Source organism: Struthio camelus, chromosome 3 (assembly GCF_040807025.1).
Source record: "Struthio camelus isolate bStrCam1 chromosome 3, bStrCam1.hap1, whole genome shotgun sequence".
Taxonomy (NCBI): Eukaryota; Metazoa; Chordata; class Aves; order Struthioniformes; family Struthionidae; genus Struthio; species Struthio camelus.
Window position 1 is genome coordinate 85072224 of NC_090944.1, and position 20292 is coordinate 85092515.

At 43.9% G+C, this 20292-nt stretch overlaps 1 protein-coding gene across 1 annotated transcript; it reads right to left on the reverse strand.

The window, feature by feature from the left end:
* Positions 1-9228: 9228 nt before the first annotated feature.
* Positions 9229-18885, reverse strand: SOD2 (superoxide dismutase 2). The gene is made up of 5 exons (XM_068938854.1): positions 18751-18885; positions 17223-17425; positions 12978-13094; positions 11104-11283; positions 9229-9747 (listed from the first exon to the last, which is right to left on the reverse strand). The coding sequence occupies exons 1-5, from the start codon at positions 18777-18779 to the stop codon at positions 9602-9604; spliced, it is 675 nt and encodes a 224-aa protein (XP_068794955.1). The 5' UTR covers positions 18780-18885; the 3' UTR covers positions 9229-9601.
* Between the last annotated feature and the right edge of the window lie 1407 nt (positions 18886-20292).

Sequence of the window (20292 nt, forward strand, 5' to 3'; positions counted from 1 at the left end):
ACCTGTCTGCCGTATATATTGGAAAGGAACTCAGAAGTCTAGAGTTTCCCTTTTAGGCAAGTAGCTCAGGCGCTGGGCTGGGGGTGATCATGTCTGTCTGTCTACCTCAGCTAATGAACATTCAGTAATGTACACGGTTGCAGGAACTGAGAATTCCCTACCTCCCAGATGCTTTTGGCACAGCAGGTAGGGCACTCTAGTGGAAGGGGAAAGTTTGGTCCATTTAAGCAGAGGAAGAATTCAACGCTAGTCTCCTTCATTTTGGAGGGGGTTCCTAACTACCTACCCAGCGAGGAGAGGCAAAGCTGCAGCACCAGCCTCCTTCCTTCTAGTATGAATGGTGCTTTCATCCCACCCTTTTTCAGTCATCCAGAAATAAATCAAGGGGGGGAAGGCAGAAGGTCTCATTTCAGTAAGGGGCAGGAAATCAAAACTTTTTTTTAAATGAACTGTAGTTCAGTGGCTAAAAAAGGAAAATCATTCATAACCAGAGCCCAGCTGGAAATGCCTGAAGTGAAGGGCAGACAGCTTTCCTTTGTCCTGCTCTGTAATACACCCCCTGGCCTTCAGTTTTGACGATGCTCACGGTGCACGACCAGCGTTTCACCTCTACGGTACATGTGGATAACTGCAAGCGCAGTTCCTGGCCGAGCAACAGCTTCTAGAGGTTTAGGCTTTAGTGATGAAGCCGTACAAGAACAACACGCATTTACTGCCGTTTTGATTAGCTTGGCTACGCTTGCATGGAAACAAGTGCTAGTGGTGGACACCTTCTGCCTTCTCCCTCTGAAATGGTCTAGCATGCTGTCAGCTTGTGCTCTGTCACAAGAGGTCAGTTCCTCTCCAGCACTGGCTCAGAGTGGGGAATCAAAGCGTGGAAACCACATGAGCAGAGATTACATAGCCTTTTAAGTCTGGTAGCCAGATGTTGGATTGCAAGGGTGAGCGTAGCCAGCTAATTTTTCTGCTGATTTTTCTCCTAAGACCCAGAAGAGGTTAGCAGCACCACACTCGCAGAGATAGGTTCATGATCACATTTGCATACTCAGGCACATAAACATACTATCCCTTTCAAATTTGTCATCCCTAAGGATCTGTAACTGGACAGCATGGCTAGCATTTTTGGATGCAAGGTCCTGGTCAGATTCTGCAAGGAGTTCCAAGAGAGCAACAGCCAGATTAGGTCGTCTTCGTATCATTGCCTCCCTGCTGGAACCGACCTAGGAATCCAGCCCACATGATCTCTCTGCAGCTGACTCTAGTAGTAAACAATCATGCACCAGATTGCAGCACATGCAGTCAGATTCTCAGGCGGCTAAGAACAGCTTTGCTCTTTTCTACCTATGCAAAGCTGCCTTACAGCAAGCTGTTTGTGATTTACAGTAACAAATAGAGAAGGAAGATCACTGCAGTGCTGTGACACTCCATCTCCTGATGCAAGGGGCTTGGTCAAAGGAAAAGGGCTTAGATAGGATAAGTCCTAGATCCCATCACAGTCTAGCTCCTGGGATACTTCACAAAGGCTACAGACACACACCCTGTCAAATGAAAGTGACACTGGAGCTCACTGGAGAGCGATCTGGGTAGGTCAGCCCAGAATCAGTAGGTGCAGATGTTACTTTCAAGGACCAGTTTCAGAGCGGAACACTCAGCACCAGTCCACACCTGGATATGGCCCACAGTCTGTATAACAGACAGCCACCTCTGGAACTAACAAAAACATTTAGTTCCATTTAATATCATGCACTTTTTCCCCCACAAAACACAGCTTTAGATGCCACACACAATGCGCGCTGCACAGCCCTACCACAGCTCGAGGGAATGCAATTAGAACAGCAAAGAATATCAGCAGATGGACAGTAACAACCACTTAACTGCTACGACTTATGTTTAAGATAAAACAAAATCCAGGAACAACTCCAATTCCCAGTTAGATAATACAGCAAAGCAGCAGTTCCGGCTCTGAACTACTTTCAACTGACTTAGATCCCAGGAAAGCAAAGGAAAAACTACCATAGAATCTTTCGACCCTCAGACAGGCTAGTTCCAGTTCACTGTTCCCATTTTATTCAGCTCTGAAAATAAGCACCAAGCACTGTACTTAGCTCTCAGAGATAATACTCCTGCATCCCGCAAAAAGCCAGGTGAGAGCTTTAGATTTGTGATCCTTACTCTTTTGTAAGAAAAGTAAATAGGTAGAAATTCATGAGTATTTCTTCCCTGTAAACATCAGTATGGCTGCTATAACTAAACCCAAGGTATTTTGAAATCTTAAGCAGAGGCGGGTAACCCAGATGGAAGAAAATGGTACATCATTTCTGATATACTTCAAGTTTCAAATTACTTGGCAGCTTGGGAAATGCACTCAGCACTCAAAGGACCCAAGGGTCCAGCTATTCTCAGCCAGAGGGAGAGGCTGGCCGGCCACGTTGGTGAGCATCATTTACGAAAGAAGTCAAAATCAGTTAGTCCATTGATTCATCCTCTGAAAGCTTTTATTTCCTCTCCTCTCTATAACAGCCTCTTACTCAATAGAATTCTTCTCAAAGGATAAGAGTGGCTGGAAATTTCCCAGTGAAACATTTAGTCAATAGACAGATACACAGACAGACAGACAGACAGATACATAGATAGCTTTCTTAAGTGCTACTTTGGTGAGCCCAAAATGCCTTGTTTGAAACAGCCTGTTTGAATGACTTTTGGAGAAGCCGAAGGCTTGAAGCCCACTACAGCTGCTGCAACTGACAGGAAGGTCAGACTCCCCCAGCAGCTGTTGGGTCCGGGGAGACTTTGGTTTCCTGGAAATTTTGTCAAGTTTCTGATTCAGGTCAGCTTTGATATAAGCCAAACTTCAATTCCTGCAAATCGGTAGCCCTTGCTTTTACTTACCTCTGGTCATAATTTCTAGGGGCATAACAGAGGTTGCAGTACTGCCCATTCCTGACAAGACCAAATGCTGAAATGGTACAAATGAGTCTGTCTCAGAATCATGGCATTATCTTCAAATAATGACGCTTAAAGTAACAGATGTCCTTTTTCCTTGCCGTCTGGTTTCCAGACCTCTGATATGCACGCATCCCACAGCTCTAATGATTTTCTTTGCAATAGCAGTGTGAAAACTTGTAACCTTTCCTTAAAAATAAGGAAAAACTGAAATGTCTGCACAAAACAGTCTTCCAATTCTGCCAGTGTGGCAAAACTCTGATAAAAATAGCAGAGTTCCAATACTACACGCTTCTAGATGGGGCTATTTAGAACTACAGCTCTATTGCCAACAGCGTTAAGGGAGAAACCCTTAGGTTTTGGGTTTTTTTTTTTTAAATCAAGTGGCACAGCTAATGTCTGCAGGTGCTATGGAGGCAACAAATGGGAATGTACACAGCTACAAGGAACAAAAGCACTTTAAGACAACTGTGAAGGAGGCAGCTCTTCGTAAGCGACCTATATGAAGCACTCTGTGGATGTAGAGAGAAGCTAAGGAGGTAAGCTTGGTTATTCATCAGAAAAAGGGGGGGAAATCAAAAAAGGACTAAAGAATTGGAGTCCAACTGAATATAGGCCTCACATTTTCAGTTACCTACCTCCTCCAGCATGGCAAAACCCCCCCGAGGAGTCAGATTCTGTAAGCCTCCAATCTGTCTGCAAACACCTAGTGTTTCTCCAGTTTTATGGACAGTGCTACATCAAAACTTGAGAAATTGTGATTTCTTCTGCAAATTTATGTGTAACAAGAGCCCTTAACTACAAGACTGCCAGCCATTTCACACAGCCCTAATGCCAAGACTTCCCAAGTGCCGTAGGTAGGAAGCAGTGTTCCATAGATTTGTCCATTAGACAGGATGGGATGCTTAAAAACACTGCAGTGGAACAGGTCAGAAGCACTGCTTCAGTGGTATCACAAAGGTACTTAGGGAACACCAGCAGCTCTTGCAAGACCAAGATGGGACCGAGGACAGTAGGCTAGCTGACTTGCCTCTGGCCAGTTCGTCCATCCATCTCTTCAGGTGAGAAGATCCAGGATTTCCCATACAATAGAAGACTACAAAGCTGGAGTTTCTCAGGTACAGCAACAGTCCTGTGAGGCAGCATAGCTGTAATTGTACGCTTCCCCAGGTGCCCCAGGTAGCCTGCCAAGCACTCTGAGCAGTCTTGCTGGGGTTATTCCCAACAAGCTTTTGTGTGGCTTAATTATAACAACGTTAACAGACTACATCCTCTGTTGGATGGGTTTGAAAGACCTAGCCTCTGGGTTTGAAAGACCATTCTGGGTGCCTCTCTCATGGCCACAACAAACCTGATAAAGCAGCCCGGTGGGAACTCTGAAAGCTTCTTCATTTACATTAGGAGCACCCTCATCTAGCCTCCCCTTGCCTGTCTCTGGTTATAGCAAATCCTACATTTGACTGTATATATTAAATAAGTTGACTTTTCTAAAGCAGCATTGCCCCCTCCCAACCTATTTTTTACTTACAGGTAACTTCAGTGACAGGGGTTACCCTGATTAGAGTATGGAAGCAACAGCCCAAACACAGTTCCCCTCATGTGCAGCGAGAGCACATAATCTGCCTCTCCAAAATTCAACTCAGAAATCCTGCTGATAGCAGCATAAAGCAGACAGACACCTCCACCTAGTGGGAAACACACAGCAGCTCTGGTTCTCTGGAACAGGAGTGGCTTCAGTTCTGTAGTCAAACCTACACACCTACCATGGACCCCAAAAGGAGCTTTGTTTTTTAAATCAAAGGAGTAATAATGACAGCTATTATGAAATGACAGCCATTATGCAATCTGAGTGCTTTATTTTTAATCATTAAGTGAACGGTAGCTTAAGAAAAAACAGATTAAGCCTACAAAGTTATAAGAATTAGTTACCGGCTTACCATTAGACATAACTGCAAACAGCAGTCTTTTGCCTTATATTAGTGTAATGATATACTTTGGCAAAGCCAAATGCAATAGGAATGTAAAATGTTAGAGAAACAGAACAGTAGCATTTTATACTGCTTTTGCCGCTCAAGAGGACTAAATTCCTGAATGAAAAATAAAAAGCCAAGTAAATCTTCTGTACGTAAAAAATTGTTACATCTGCATGAGCCTACCAGCTTACCAGGTAGCTGAACCTACAATTTAAAGCACGTTCATTTCTTCTTGAGTCACTGCTAGTGTTTTCTGTGAATAGTTTAGGGTTTCATTTTTTTTTAATACCTTATCTAGATAAAGGTGAAATAAATAATCGTGACGTGGAAAGCAGAAGCTGAGGAAAAAAAAGCATCTTGTATCTAGTCCCATTTCTGACTCTCAGTACCGGCATCTGTAGAGTCCTACTGTTTCAACAGCAAGATAAAGGCGCCACCCTCTGGGCTTTCTGGGACTGGCCAAGAGCATTAAGATGTACTACTCAACGTAGACAGTCACAGCAAAAAGGCTGCAATAACTTGGTTTGGCTGACCTTCAGTTACGGTAATCTTTTCTAGTTCAGAATGAAAGATGTATGTTTTGCTTCTGCCATCAGCCCTTAATTGTCTTTTTACAGGTCAGAAAAAATAAAAAGTTTTCATTCACATTTTACAGTAGAATGTTGCCTTCTGAAATGCGAGTGGATGTATTTCTGAAAAGTTCAGTCGCTAGAATTTTTGTGTAGCCTGCAAATCAGTGCCTCTAGTTAGACACAGCAGCTTTGCCTCCCATTAAGTTTTTTTATGGGACTACCCAGATGCACTTTCTTCTGATTCTTCATACATAAGTATTTCCAGGAGGATTTGGGTTGGATACTGCACTTATTTTCCTGTTTAAAAACGATACCAAGTTCTTATTTTAATATAAAGTGACACCACATCTATACATAGTTTAGCTGCATATACACATGCAGCATCGTTACAAGCGACGTATCTAAACAAGGACTGACAAAAGCTAGGCTCAAGGGGACTGCTGATGCAATTCTTCTGCACCTGCTGTTTGGCCCAGCAGACTTCGAACTTTAGTGCTTACTGAATCAAACCCATTGCCCCTGCCCAGTAGTTCCAAGTTCTCAAGTACTTTCATGCTCAGTGATGTCACATACCTTGCACAGTTCAGGTTGGAGACACCTTTCCCTTTCATTTTCCACACACAGCTACTCATCTGCACCGTTAGGGTCAGGAAGCTCTAGATGCAAAAAAAACTGCGTTAGTAGTTCATTTTTTCAAAAACATGGCTTAGACTTGTCCATTCATTGGCTGTGATTATTTACATCATCTAAGTTCACGTAGGGATATACCTGCCACCCTCCAAAAGCAATTTTTGTAATGCAAAGTACTCGTTCTGAACAGCAACAGCAGGTTTAAAGCTTACTTTCTAACACACATTAGTAACAAGTTTATGCACTTTTCACTGCACAGACAGTTGACGGTTTTGCTAACAGACTTGCTGAATTACAGGCACATCCTCCAACGCTAGCTTCACAAGAACCACTGGGACTTCTTCCAAATTTCACAGAAATTCGGAGTTAGGATAGTTTAATCAAACCCTTTCCTCAGAATAGCTGCATACACAATCCTCAGTCCTTTGTAACAGTCCGTTAGAACATGCATTAAATCACTTTCATTGCTTTAGTATTCTTGCATTTGCATTCAACCCTTAGTATGTTTTCCTCTTCCCAATTCCCAACCATTCATGTTTACACACAGCCTTGGACTCTCTATATTCAGTCTTAAAGATAGGATATCAGCCATCAGGATAAACTTACCAGCTGACTCTAAGATGATGAGCGAAGCTTCTTTTTAATCTGATGCATAGCAGAGACTGAGCCTTCCCAGCATGGGCTGAGCCTCACTCTAGAGGCTTTAAAGCTCGATCAAGCGCTGGGTTTGCTTCAGGAGCTCTCCAAGGTTCGCCTCGTTAGGTCCCGAGGTTAACGCAAGCTTCCTCCAGTGCTTAAGCAGTCCCTTCCGCCAAGTGCCAGCGTATGAGCACGTTCACTTCTTAGCTCTTTAAAAGCACACAGCAGCTACCAAGCAGATGCCCAATATATCCACTACGGCACTCACCAACAAAGCCCTGCTGCAGCATTCACTCATCTGTGAGGAGGACTCTATCCTAGAGTTTTGGCTCCCCTTTGCTAAGTGCTATTTCACTGTCTCACATCGTCTTGAGTAGGGAAAAAAAGATGCTACTATTTCCTTCAGCTCCAAGAAGATTCCACAGTAAACACAACCTGCTTTCTCTGCACTTTGAAGATACTTCCGGAAAGTGAGAAACAAAGGATTCTCTCCTATCTCAAGTCCCTGTTCCTTCTCTAGAAAAAATGCCACTGCTCCCCTCTCTCCAACCCATTCAACCCACTTTATCTGCAGAACGTCAATAGCTGAATTTTGACAACTGAAATCCAAGTATCTGCCTCTACCCATCCAGATACCAGCTCAACAGAAAACAAACAAACAAACCCCAAACACTACAAGAGCATAATCCACACATACCCATGCAGTTAGCAGCTAACTTGCCAAAGTTTCACATATGCTAGCTGGCTACTGGTTGCTACCTGGAAATACACAGGATTTATGAGCAATGGTAAATACTTGTTCCTTTCTCCACCTTGCAATTATCAACGGTATTAACATTTATTAGCTGCAGAATTGACTAAGTCGCTAAAAAAGATTTGCCTTAATGGTCTCACAGCAGGAGTATTATGGGCTACATGAGATGCATTTTGCATGAATTTAAGCATTCTGGAATGCTTAGAAGGAAATGCATGAAAACAGAAGTTGGGAGCATAAAATTAGGAAGATGGATTTCAAAACATATTAACTGATCACCCCAGTAGACCATTACAGCAAAAATTTAGCTTTGTTTAATAAGAAGTATCACGCGGGATGTACAACTTTCTGCCAGAAGCATCTATCAGGGGGAAAAGTGTACGTGCTGTTAGCGTTTTACTCATGGAGACCCAGGCCTCCTCTCTAAGAGAGAAAGCTGAGCATATCTTGCGAAACAGACTTCAACACCAACTCTCCAGACTTTCAGAGGATTTTGCAGACAGCATGAATACGGACCTTCCTAAAGTATGAGGGTTTTTGTTTTTGTTTTTGTTTTTTTGGGGGGGGGGGGGGAACTGAAGTCAAAAGTTTCCAAACTGATTACCAGCAGGCTTACTTTTCCTCATCACTGCATGCTCCCCCCCCAGCAATAGACCAAGGATCTGAGGGCCCTGAAGAATCTAAGTTTTAAACAAGGTACTGCTTTGAGGCAGACTTAAGCAGAAGCTCAAACTCTGTATTCGAGATGAGAACTAGGTCTACAGAAAGATCACACAGTAGAAAAAAAACGCATTAAATTTGAAATAAGTCATCTCACGCAACTCAACTTTCATGCGCACCACAGATCTCTGACTAGTTAAAGCTTTGGAGAGAGACCAAGAGACTGGTCCTATGGTAGAAGTAGTTTTCCTGCATCACCCAATGAAAGGTCTTTATTTTTTTTTTTAAAAACACTTGTCCCCTTAATCTTACTTCATACGTCAAAATAGCAGTCTAGTGATGTGAGCCTATTCCTCGTTCCTCTCAGAATCCATCCTGAACTTAAAGCAGCATACTGAGCAAGCTCAAGAAAACTTATGCACAAGGCACTAAGTCCAGTAGCATCCAGTCTGAAATACTTAAGACAGAAGTAGCAGAGTAACCAAAACGACTAACCTTTTCTTACACTTTTCAAGACCTATCCAGGAACGCGCCTTTGCACCAGTATTCCACTCCTGCCTCAAGCATTAAGTTTAACTTGTTATAACTGCTTCAGGAACAAAGCTATGCAGAGACAATTTATACTTGATGCTTGCACCTAATCAGTCTCTGAAGTTAAAGGGTGCTTTCGGATATGCTTTAACAACTAGTATGGAACGAGTATTGCATGCTGCCATTGAGTTCCTCTGTGAACCATTTAGTCTGAGCCAGTACCGCAATCTCTTGCTCAAAATAACGCCGCAAGTGTTAGTGCATCAGCGCAATAAATGAAGATCTCATGTAAGAGATGAAGGAAAGGCGAGGGTCCAAAACACAGATTCTTCTGATGACTGAAGCTGGTCAAGTCCGTTCAGAAGGGACATCGATGCCTATCTTCCTTTATGCCCACCTTTATGTCTAGTAAAGTGCCGTAGCCTGTAATACAACAAATTACGAAAGGCACTCCTCCAACCATCTTCAAAGCAGGTAAGTAAGCGGACCAACTATTACCAAAAATGAGTCAGTTTTAAACAGTTAATTAAGAGTCTTCTTTTGAGTTTTATTTGTTTATAGCAACATCAAGCACATGTTTCTATTTAGATATTTAAGTGCAACAAGGAAATCCATTACCTCATTAACCTTCAGAAAGGTAAGTTATGTTTCTATAAGCAATGGAAAAGATTATTTAAAGTGTCTCCCTTTGTCACACAAGTTTAAAGTTTCAACAATCTAAGTAAACACTTCTCAGAAACAGACAAGCACACATTTTGCTTGATTATGAAATGCTTTTGCTGGATGAGCTAAGTGTTTTCTGCAGTAGCGTAATTCATTTGTAAGCCTCAGACACTACTACAAGAGTGGTATCAAAGTAGAAGTGGTGCAATTTTAGTAGTCTGTGCAAGAATTCCACTCTACTTTTTGCAGGACGCATATCTTGAAGATACATTCTCCCAGTTGATCACATTCCAGATGGCTTTCAAATAATCAGGTCGGACGTTTTTATACTGAAGATAGTAAGCATGTTCCCATACATCAATTCCTAGCAAGGGAATAAGACCTATAAAAAAGGAGGATAAACTTTGTAAGTTTATGAGAACATTCTTTGCATGTAAAATACTATTTTGCATCCTCAAGTTGTACTAGATTTCTGAGTCTTGATCCGCAGGAGACAAAGAACTCTCCAGCATACAGACGCTCACCGCTACATTTTACAGAACTAATTATTCTCCAAATGCACATACACTGTATGATTCAAATGAGCTGATTAAGATAAACATCTACGAGTACTTTAGAACTTTCTTGAAGACATGACTGAAACTAGGTAAAGTCCCTTTTGAAAAGTTTACATCTTTCAGTTATGCAAGCATTTTCCTTAAACACTGCACCACAAGAGTCTCATGCCCTAACAGTTTGCTTTCATTTAAGTGACCAGTTACTTTCCTTGCTTTTGTGGTAAACATACTTCTTGTTGATTTTTTTTTAACTGGGAGTTTTCGAGGGGAGGGTGCAGAGCGAAAGGTATCTGCCTTATCTGTATTTCCCTATAGAAATTTTCTTTTTTCTCCTACTAATAAGCAATACATGGATTGCTGTAGATGACGACAGTAGATATGAACAACACATGGTATTCATGGGCATTCTCTATGAATTCCACAGAGGATGTTCTAAAGACATCTGCAATAGGATTTGAAGAAGCAACCGTCGTGGACAGAATTCTCACTGGACATGAGATCTTCCCTCTGCGGAAATTGTCTGGCCTGCCATCATCACTCCCCTGTGTCTCTACACAAGTTAAAATACCTTCAGAAGGGATTATGGCCAGCATTATTCTGTTTGCTTGGCCATAAGGGTTATCTCCATCCAAGGCCGATTTAATTGACAAAGGAAGCATGTTATAAGGCTACCATTTTAAATTTAGTCCATTTCAAAATAAGAGTTATTATATACACCTTCTCTTCTGTTGTCAGGCCTACACAAACGGTTCTGTGAATAGCTCCTCTGTCAGAGGAAACAACCTAAAGGTAAGAAGCTTAATCCTCCCAATACTTTTCATACACGAGCTACTTCAGTTACTCAGAAACAGTCTGAAAGAGCCTCAGCTAAAACTATTGCCTAAAAGGGAGAGCTTCCATAATACACCTCATCTATTTCCCCTTCGACTAGACAGACTGTAAACCCTACTGTTCTCCACAGAGTTTGTAAGTCCTTCTTTACAAATGCTGTTTTAACAACTGCAACTGTTTTTCATTTTTGCTAGAATGATATTTTGCTAGAACGATATTCAGACAGTTTCCAGCCCTATTTATCCAGTGATTTCTTCTCATCAGTTGTCTAAAAAAGCCTTTTCAGATCAGATACACTTTTCTCTGAAATCTACAAAGACAGAAGTGGAGAGGACGGAGAGAAACCTGACCTGTTGTTCCTTGCAGAGGGTCTTGATTTGCACAGGCTGCAATTTGTAGGCGCCCCTGCTCTTTGTTATACCCAAGCCATCCCCAGCCTGATCCTTGGACACCAACTGATACAGCTGTCAGCTTCTCCTTGAAGTTCGCAAAGGAACCAAAATCACGCTTGATGGCTTCCATCAACTCTCCTTTAAAACAAAAAAACCCACGAACATTGCAGAAGGTCAGGTACTTAACATTCTTCTATTTCCATATATGTCCTGGAGACAGGAGGAAAGACAGAGAGAGGTAGAAGCATTTGGGCTCTGAGGGGAGGAGGTCTCTAGACAGGGTAGTTGCATCATTCATTAACAATTCTGTCCTGACCTGCTTAATAGAGCAAGAAAACAGGAAAGAATTTAATGCGGTACTCAAATATACCATTGTTAAACACACCGTCATGGTGCTATCCGCAGAACATGCAGGAGTTTACATTCTTGTCTAAAGGACAAGGGAACGCCATAGAGGAGGTCTAGGAAAAAAGGTAAGAAAGCAAGTTTGATCTGCATATCTAAGAGGGCAATCACAGAACGGCTGTGATTTCTTTGTCTTGGTACAAAGACATATCTGGGTGTCCTTCACATTTGTATAAATGAACGTATACCAAGATTTCAGATTATTTCCTCTCCCCTAAACCCTAGCACACTTTTGGTTTTCAAATACATAAATGTTCATTCTAGGCCTGAAGGTGTCTGTGCTGCCAATTAGCTGCGTAAGATTACATGTAAGAATACTTTATACAGTGCCACGCTGAAGAACTCCTCGTTCTTTATCCCCCCAACCCTCAGACAGAAGATTCGGAAAGTCAGTCTCTTGGTGACAGCTGCCAGTGCATCTCAGAGAGGCTTTAGCAGGTTTCCTACAAAAGCCTTGAATGATTCAGTTCAAACTAAAAGATGGTATTATAGGCTCACTGACTTTTTACTGATATAAAGCTTACCGACTGTTCAAAATAGAGCATAAAGTCTTTGCTACATTTCATGTTTTCTTTTGTATATTATCACCTTAAGCAGAGAATCTGTGCCAAAGCCAGTCTTGCTCATCCACGCAATACCTCAGATTTTTCTGTTGCGATTGGATCACACCGTACTGCAGTGGCAGCACTATTCTTTGCCAAATTATTAGCACAGCTACACTAATTAGGTTAAGAATAAGAATGAAAAAGAGTCGTTCTTCTAACAGCAACAATCATGACATTTTGGGAAGATAACTATACCAAGCTTCATGAAAAGGCTTGTTCCTGGAAAGCTCCACAAGAACATATGGATCACTTCACTGCTAGTATGGCTGAATCAGACACAGAAACGACTGAGATGAACCTTCAGCTGCAGATCTGTCACTCAGACGGTTCAGTCCTCAGGCTGCCAAATGTAGAGGGCTGGAAGTTTATGCCCCAGACCACAGAGTGTAGGCTATCACGGAAAGCAGTGAGAGGTTAGTTAATGCAACTCAATCCAACCACTACACTAGGTGGCCTGCAACACACACTGTCCCCCTCTGTGAACGCAGTACACGTATGCCATATCTTTATTAGCACAGCTTTGGGTAACTATTTTCTCTTGTGAAGATGGAAGGGACAATTTATAGCAATAGACAATTATTTTGCAGCACAGAGATAATCAACGTTAGAAATTAAAAATACTAGGATACACAGGACCAGCTTTTCATATTTTGCCTTTCATCCAAAAGACGATGAATTCCTCAGAATGGTGATAATTGTCACAGAAAGACAAATTAACTCTGAAAAATAAATACCCTTCAGACTCTCCCAAAGAGAGAAAAGACCATCAGTTCTAAGGGTCAATTAAAATGGACTCAATAAACCACAGTAACAAGCACTAACCTTTAGGTTCTCCTCCTCCATTAGGAGAAAGGTTTGTCCAGAAGATGGTGTGATTGATATGACCCCCACCATTGAACTTAATTGCAGGCTGAAGAGATACCTGAGCTGTAACATCACCTAAAGATGCAGAAGATTAAAAAAAATAAGAAGAAGAATAAAAATAACATCACCACAGTAGTCACTAACAGCTAGGCACCCATCGCTCTCCAAAATCTCTTAAGTCTTGCAAGCCTATAACATGTTTACAGAAAAAATGAGGATGTGATTGTTATCAATATTTTAAACAGTCAGTGCCATAAGCCACGTTAAAGATTTCCAATTACCTTTTTTCTTATCCTGTAATGATATGCGATGTGCCAATATTGCACCTATCAGGCAACCCACACTACACAAAGAGTACATAAGTACCTACTGCCACTCCATAGTAGGACAAAGCAACTAGTGGAATCAGAACATTTTAAGGACCAGCATCTGCAAGCTTCCCAGTATTACCACTACTGTCAGCTTCACTGATCTGCAAGCTGACAATTTTTAAACTCCTTAAAATATTTACAGGGCAAACAGATTGTGCTCCAGAAAAAGTTGACGAGTACAGTGAGTACATACATGAAAAAAAAAACGCTCCCCTCCCTCAGCACTTCGCATCAGAAACCTCTCCTCCAAATACCGCTGTTAAACACTGATGAACTCCCCACCCCTTCTCAGTCTAGGCAGGCTTTTAACTTTAAGAGAAAAACAAACATTAGGACTCCATTTAGAAGCTTCCACAGACCATATGAGCAGTTTATATGTAACACTAACCCTTGTTTCCAGCTCTGCATATAGCTAACCCTTATGTCACCCAAGATTAGAGAGCCCTGTGCTTCCTCCCCCTTCACACATCATACTCCTTAAAGAACTCCCTGGTGCCTTATGTCTCTAAAGGGTGTTACACTGCTTTAGCACAATTGTTTTGAATGCTGTTTTGACTTTAAAAGACTTTGATGCTTTTTCTGAAGTTCTTTGAAGCTTTGCCCACTGCTACAATACCTTCTCTCATAAGAAACCAATGCAGATAGCTGTTTCCTCCACTCACTTTCAGGAATCAGTGCTGGAAGTCTTCTATAGGAGTAAATGAGTCATAGATACACATGAAGGCAGGACACATAGCAGTAGCACTCCTGTTTCTAAGGTTTTAATATAGGATTACAGGTTCTCAGTATTGCCTCATACCCTTAAAAAACTACAACAGCCTCAGTAGACCTCATAGGAACAAAACATCTGGTTGAAGAACTCAAGCTCCAATACGACCCACAAGTCTCAAAAAACAGCATTAAGAGCTCTGTTAAAATAAGTTACAGCAGTGCTCAATCAAGCACCCTTGGTTTTTTCTTTCTGATGGAAACAATCAATGTTATAGTAAACAGTTTCCTTGAGATACAAAAGGTAAATACAGTTTTCTATAAACTTTTCTTAAGAATAACTTTGCCTCTACAGAAATTCACTTTTAAATGCAATACAGGTCAATTTTTTTCCCATTCAGAAATATATCTATGAGTTAAAAAAAACTGTTACTAATGTGCGGTCTCTGCACCTTCAGTCACAGTCATACCCAGAGCAACAAAACCAGACAGAAACAGGAATGGGATAAAGCATGAAATGCAGTTGGTATAAATGGTAGATGCTGAATTCAGTTAAGGATGACAGGTGTCACATAACACTCAGTAAAACTGCATCTTTGGGACATCTTTCTTGAATTCTGCAAACCTTAGGAAATTTGTAAGTTCATCCAGAGCATACAACATATTATAAGCCAGGAGTCCAAAAGTAACACAGGATATTTTTAACGTATTTGTCATTGCTTATCCTACCATTCTTAAAAGGCACCTTTCCCCCAGGATCACTAAGAAACAGAGAGAGTATTTGATCGCTGTCCTTACAGCATAATATTTGTGGTGCTACCAAATCAGTCCTGCTGTACTTAGCAATGAAAAAGGAAAGGAAAAAGGTAACTTGCCCTTCAGTTACAGCAAACCTATCTAGGAATTTAATAGTATATAGGGCCCCCGGCCTTTGCTCCAGCTTACCACGCTCCTCAGTACAGCCACATATGACAATTCAGAAAAGCAAGACGGAAAGTTTAAAGGTGCTCAGGAGACTTGTTACCTCATTTTCTAAGTTTACCAAGAGGCATTTGTTTTCTTGTAAGAGCAGCTGGGGAAAGCACCACAGGACAAATGATTGTCAAAAAAGGAAAGGAAAAACTCTTGTAGGCACAAACTTTCACTAAAATTAGGCTGCAAGATTACATCCTTCGATTGGCAAATCTTGGACATGTTGATGAGCCAGTGATGAGATCACAGCTTATGCTGAAAGCTTTCTGGAACAAAGACATTACTTCCTGTGTTGGTCGCAATCACAGAATTGCATACCGATTTTCAGAAGAGCTGACAACATACGCCCATGAGACTCAGCCCAGAACAGCTTTCTGTTGAGTTACCTAAGCAGATGTAGATAGATTAAGAACACGCTAAAGATGATCAGAAAAGAATAATTTATCTTCTACTGCTGAACAAAAGCCATTATCAAGGTTGTGTTATCTGCAAGAGATATCAGATGGTAATTAAATGTGTTGTGTGACACAACTTTGAAATGCAGTGCAGAAAATTTTGATCATGCTCAGTTTTTAAGTACGGAAGAATAACAATACTGACAGAATTAGGCAGCAGTTCAGACTTTGGTCTTTCCTAAAGCCCAGTTTTATAACAAGAGTCAAGATACTAAACGTATAGTATATTGGGATGCCAATTAGGAAAAGAGCCAAACTGGGATACATAAAAAAAACATACTGTAAGCAAGTATTTACCATGTTCCTGACAACCACCAATACATTATCCATTTCCAAAGTAACGTTAAAAATATGTCAGAGGATCCACAATACTGCAGATATTTTTACTACCCAGTAATTTTCCCCCACGGGTGGCTCAAGTCTTAGGCACTAAGACTCATCATTAAGAACATCACCAGCAGTTGTACCGATTTCTTTAAGTTGAGGTTCCCTCCTCACTTTTACTCGTGCTAATTAATCCCTGGAATACAACTTTCCTAGATCTACCACCGGCAGGGCAAAGCAACAAGCAATCCTGATGTCACAATTTTTAATAGAAGCTCATTAGTTCATTAATTTAGACTGCATGAGATATTTTTAGGTTTACTTAGACACTTGAAAATCCCTAACCTTTCATAAGTAATCAACATTCATTATTCAAGCACACCCAATATTTCTCAGGGGCTACAAGGTTCCAGTTTACTTGACTATTCAGAATTCTCACTGTCAAGCAATTAAATTACAGTGCGGAACCACAGGGCAGCCGGTCAGAGGTGACTTCATGAACTGATTGCCTCTCACATGTATCTAGACGTTCTTTAAAAAGATCAGTACAGGGGGAAAAAAAGGAAGTATGTTCACATTGTGACATGCTCTTCATTCATTTTCCTCAGTCCCATAAACTAAGATTGAAAAGATTTAAAAAAAAAAAAAAAAGCATTTAACTGTTTCAGCGTAGCTTGGTTAGAATGACTGTAACAGTTTTCAGAGAAGTTAGCATTGCTCAAGACTGAACTTGGGAAGTTAAAAACAAATCCATCGTTTGCTGTGTATTTTAGCATCTCACACTGGCATGTGAGTTAGATAACCCCTTATTTTGACCCAGTGGCATAGCTGGCAGCAAGGTTCAGATCTCTTCACTGGATGACATGCGTATTAACCACATTGCTCTTACCTACATCTGTAGGGGACTAAGATTATCTTACAAGAATGAGCAGAACATCTGATGTGAAAACCATCCAGTTACACAAGTTTTACTTCACATGATTTTGTTACTAAGCTTTCCTTACAAAGCATTTGTTCAGTAAAATGACTGCAACTTCCTACTGACTTGCTTTTGGTTCCAGTTACTTCTGCAAATACAGACTAAATCCACAGGAATCACTGCAGTTTCTTCTAGGTTTATAGTACTAAAGGGTGCAGACCTCATGCTTTTAGCTACACCTAGTTTCTAAGCACCAGCACCATTGAAGCTCACTATAAAAAGTTGTTCCTTAAAACATTTCACTTCACAAAAAAGGAAAAAAGTAAGCTTGAATTAGCTACTTCAAAACTTTTAAAAGAAAGTATTTCCCCTGGAAAGAAAAGTTAACCCGTTTTCCCGACAGCATGCATTTGGACTAGCTTTGCTTTCATCTCTTGATTGCGAATATACAAACCTTTTGCGAGTGCCTCTTTGTATTTCTCCTCTGCAACATTCAGGTTGTTTACGTAAGTAGCATGATGTTTGCTGTGGTGCAACTGCATGATTTCTGCATTAATATGAGGTTCAAGAGCGCCATAGTCATACGGCAAGTCTGGAAGAGTGTGCTTTTGCCTAGAGACCAAGCATCCCAATGGCGCTACCACCTTAGCACTGTTTCTGGAAGACAGAAGAAACAAAGAAGGAAGTAGTCTTATTCAGTATAATATCAAACCATGACTGTTATGATCAGCTGCTATAAGTACACGGGGTAGTATCTTGGATAAAGAAGTCCCATTTTCCTATTTCAAGAGCTGGAAGCTACACACTCTGTAGCTTAGCTACAACGATGAATTCACATAAAAGACAGACAGAGGGCTTCACAACGTAAAGCTGCAGTTCTCACACTGTGTTCCACAAAGCCACCACAAAAACTAACAGACACCCACATGCCAACAGGCCAGGCAAATGCAGGGGGGAAGGGGGGAGAGGAAGCCAGCAGTAACACACTAACACTCAAAGCTTCACTCAGTCTTTATTGACTGGGTTAAACAGAAGCCAGACAGAACGTCCCTGGAAAAATCTCACTCCCTCAGCACCCGAAAGGGTTAAGTGGTTCCTGCATTAAAAAATAAACAAGCTGAAAAATTAAACGGACACTGGGTTTCTGGGAGAGAACTTTCATAACATTAACTTTTCTTCTCCTACCCCCTTGTCTTCCAGCAGAGATACAAGTGCTGCACTGCTCTTAAAGCTGAAACTACACGCTATGTGACCAGAGGGCGGGGCAGGGGGAAGAGGCAAGTCCACCAAAGAAAACAACGTTTCAGGCAACTTTTTCCTGTTTTCCACCTTGCTTTTTTAGTGAGACATGACAACTGTGATGAAAGGAGAAGCGCCGGGCTAGGACGAAGGTCAACTCCTAAGGCCCTTTCATGTTTTCACTGGTGACCTTGGCATAAACCAGGAACACCTTGCAGCAACACAATCCGCCAGGCTGTCAAGCCGGAGCAGGCCCTGCGGAGAGGTGACCCGGCCTGACATGGAGGAGAGAGTTTGGCAGCACCAGGCACACCCACGCGACTGAAGCCTTCCGCGGAGAGCGGAGGCTTATCGGGGGGCAGCAGGCCGGGCGGGCCCCCCCGCAGCTGAAGGACAACGGCCGGCAGCGCCGAGAGGCACCTGGCGAGGCCACGGCAACCCCCGGGCGCCCGTGTCCGTGTCCGTGCCCGCGGCGGGGAGGCCGGGCCCGCACCGCGCCCCGGCGCCAGCACCAGCCGCGCGGCCTCCGCCCGCCCGAAATGGCGACGAGCCCCATGAAAGGGGGAGCCGGCGCCCGCCAGCCGAGCGGAGTGAGGGGAAGGGAGCGGGCAGCCGCCGTCTCCTCCCCTCACGCTCGCCGCCCGGCCATGGAGGGCGAGGCCGGTGTCGCAGCGGCTGACACTGAGCTCCCGCCGCTGCAGCCGCCGCCTTCCCCTCCCCTTCCCCCGCGGCGCGGCTCTCACCTGCCCGCCCAGGCTAGGCGGCACAACATGGCGGCGGCTCCCAGCCGAGCACCCCTCCCGCAGCGCAGCGCAGCCCGCCCGTCCGCCCGCCCGCCGCGCTGCGCGCCTGCGCCCGGCCCCCGCCGCCGCGCTGGGCGGTGGCTACCGCCGTGGGCGGGGGAGATGGAGGGGGGAGGATGAGTTTTTGCGGAAAGGTGATTTGGGGGAGTCACCTCTGTGCGGCCCCAGAGGCGAAGCTTTGCTGGGCGGAGCTGCCGGCAGGCGAGCCGCGTGTGCCCCCCCTCCCGCCCCCGGCGGAGGGATTGGGGCTGGGGGCCGCTGCCCCTCTTGCCGCGGTGGTGCGTGGCCTTGTGAAGTGGTCGGTGCCTGCAGGCGCCCAGGCCGGTGTGAGACCGGGCAGCGGTGCGAGCTGCTCTGGGCAGCCCTGAGCAGTGGTGTGAGTGAGGCTCGTCCTAACTCAGGCAGAGGGGGTGCCCGACCCCCTCGCTCAGGAAGGGGAGCCGAGGGGCAGCGGCTTGCCCCACGCCGTCCCCGCGCCCCGCAGGGCGGCAGGCAAAGGCGCCGGGCGCCGGCTAGGCCCTGGCCTGAGGTCAAGCTGACTGAAGAGGACGTGGAAGACGGCTGGGCGCGACAGGAGAGACAGCGGGGCGTAACAAATAACAGGGTGAGAAGCTGAGAGCAGTTGCCGATAGTGCCCGAGGGATGGCTGGATCCCGCAGGTGGCTAAGGGGGAGTTGCGTGAGAAACGGCCGTGCTTCACAGATAAGGGCATGGGAGTACGGAGGACCTTCAGGGGAGTACGGCCTTGCGAGGCCACCGCCTGCCTAGGGAACCGTATCAGTGATACCGTGTGAGGCTGAGATTACCTAAGTAGCTGTACCAGAAATACCCAATTTGACTCCAGATGCAGCTAAACTGCGACCGGCGCGGAAAGGAGCGGGTTGCTTATTTGGGAAGAGACGCGTGGAGGAAGGGGGAGGCGAGGGCAGTGAAAAGGAGAGCCAAGAACGGGAAAAGAGATAACGAGGTGCGCAAATCGGTGCCTGGTGCTTTGTAAGGTAGCCAACAGGCAGTCCTGCACTTGAGCACCGCAGCTGGAGCTGGACAATAAGCCAACCCCTTGTTTCTGACTATACCACCAGGGTCGAGGCTGCCTCCAAGGTCGGGAGTAGCTGGGCCGGAGCGCCGTGGGCCACTTTCACTGGCCAGCCAGGGCACACCTGTGTGGGTGGGTTGAGCACCCCGATGCCCCCGTGTCAGTGCCAGTCCCAGGCCCGATGGCATCAGCAGCTGCCCGCACATGACCCAAGGAACATGTTTGGGAAATGCAGTCACTTGTGGAGATACCTGAGACACCTAAAATTTTGCGTGACGCGTATGTAGTGTAAGTGCAAGGGGCCACGTGCCTGAGGAAGAATAGGCACTGGCCTCCTGTGGAACCTCCCAGTTGGCCAGAAGATCATTGCTAAAGGAATTTTAGCCTGAACCTATCTTGGAAAATGGGAAAGAATTCATCATTAGGGAATTGGGAAGTTCACTCCA

Coding starts and splice junctions, on each gene's coding strand:
- SOD2 (XM_068938854.1), bottom strand. CDS start 18,779: ATGTTGTGCCGCCTAGCCTGGGCGGGCAG. Junction 17,426..18,750: donor CGCCTAGCCTGGGCGGGCAG/GTGAGAGCCGCG, acceptor TCTGTCTTCCAG/AAACAGTGCTAAGGTGGTAG. Junction 13,095..17,222: donor CAAAGAGGCACTCGCAAAAG/GTTTGTATATTC, acceptor CTGCATCTTTAG/GTGATGTTACAGCTCAGGTA.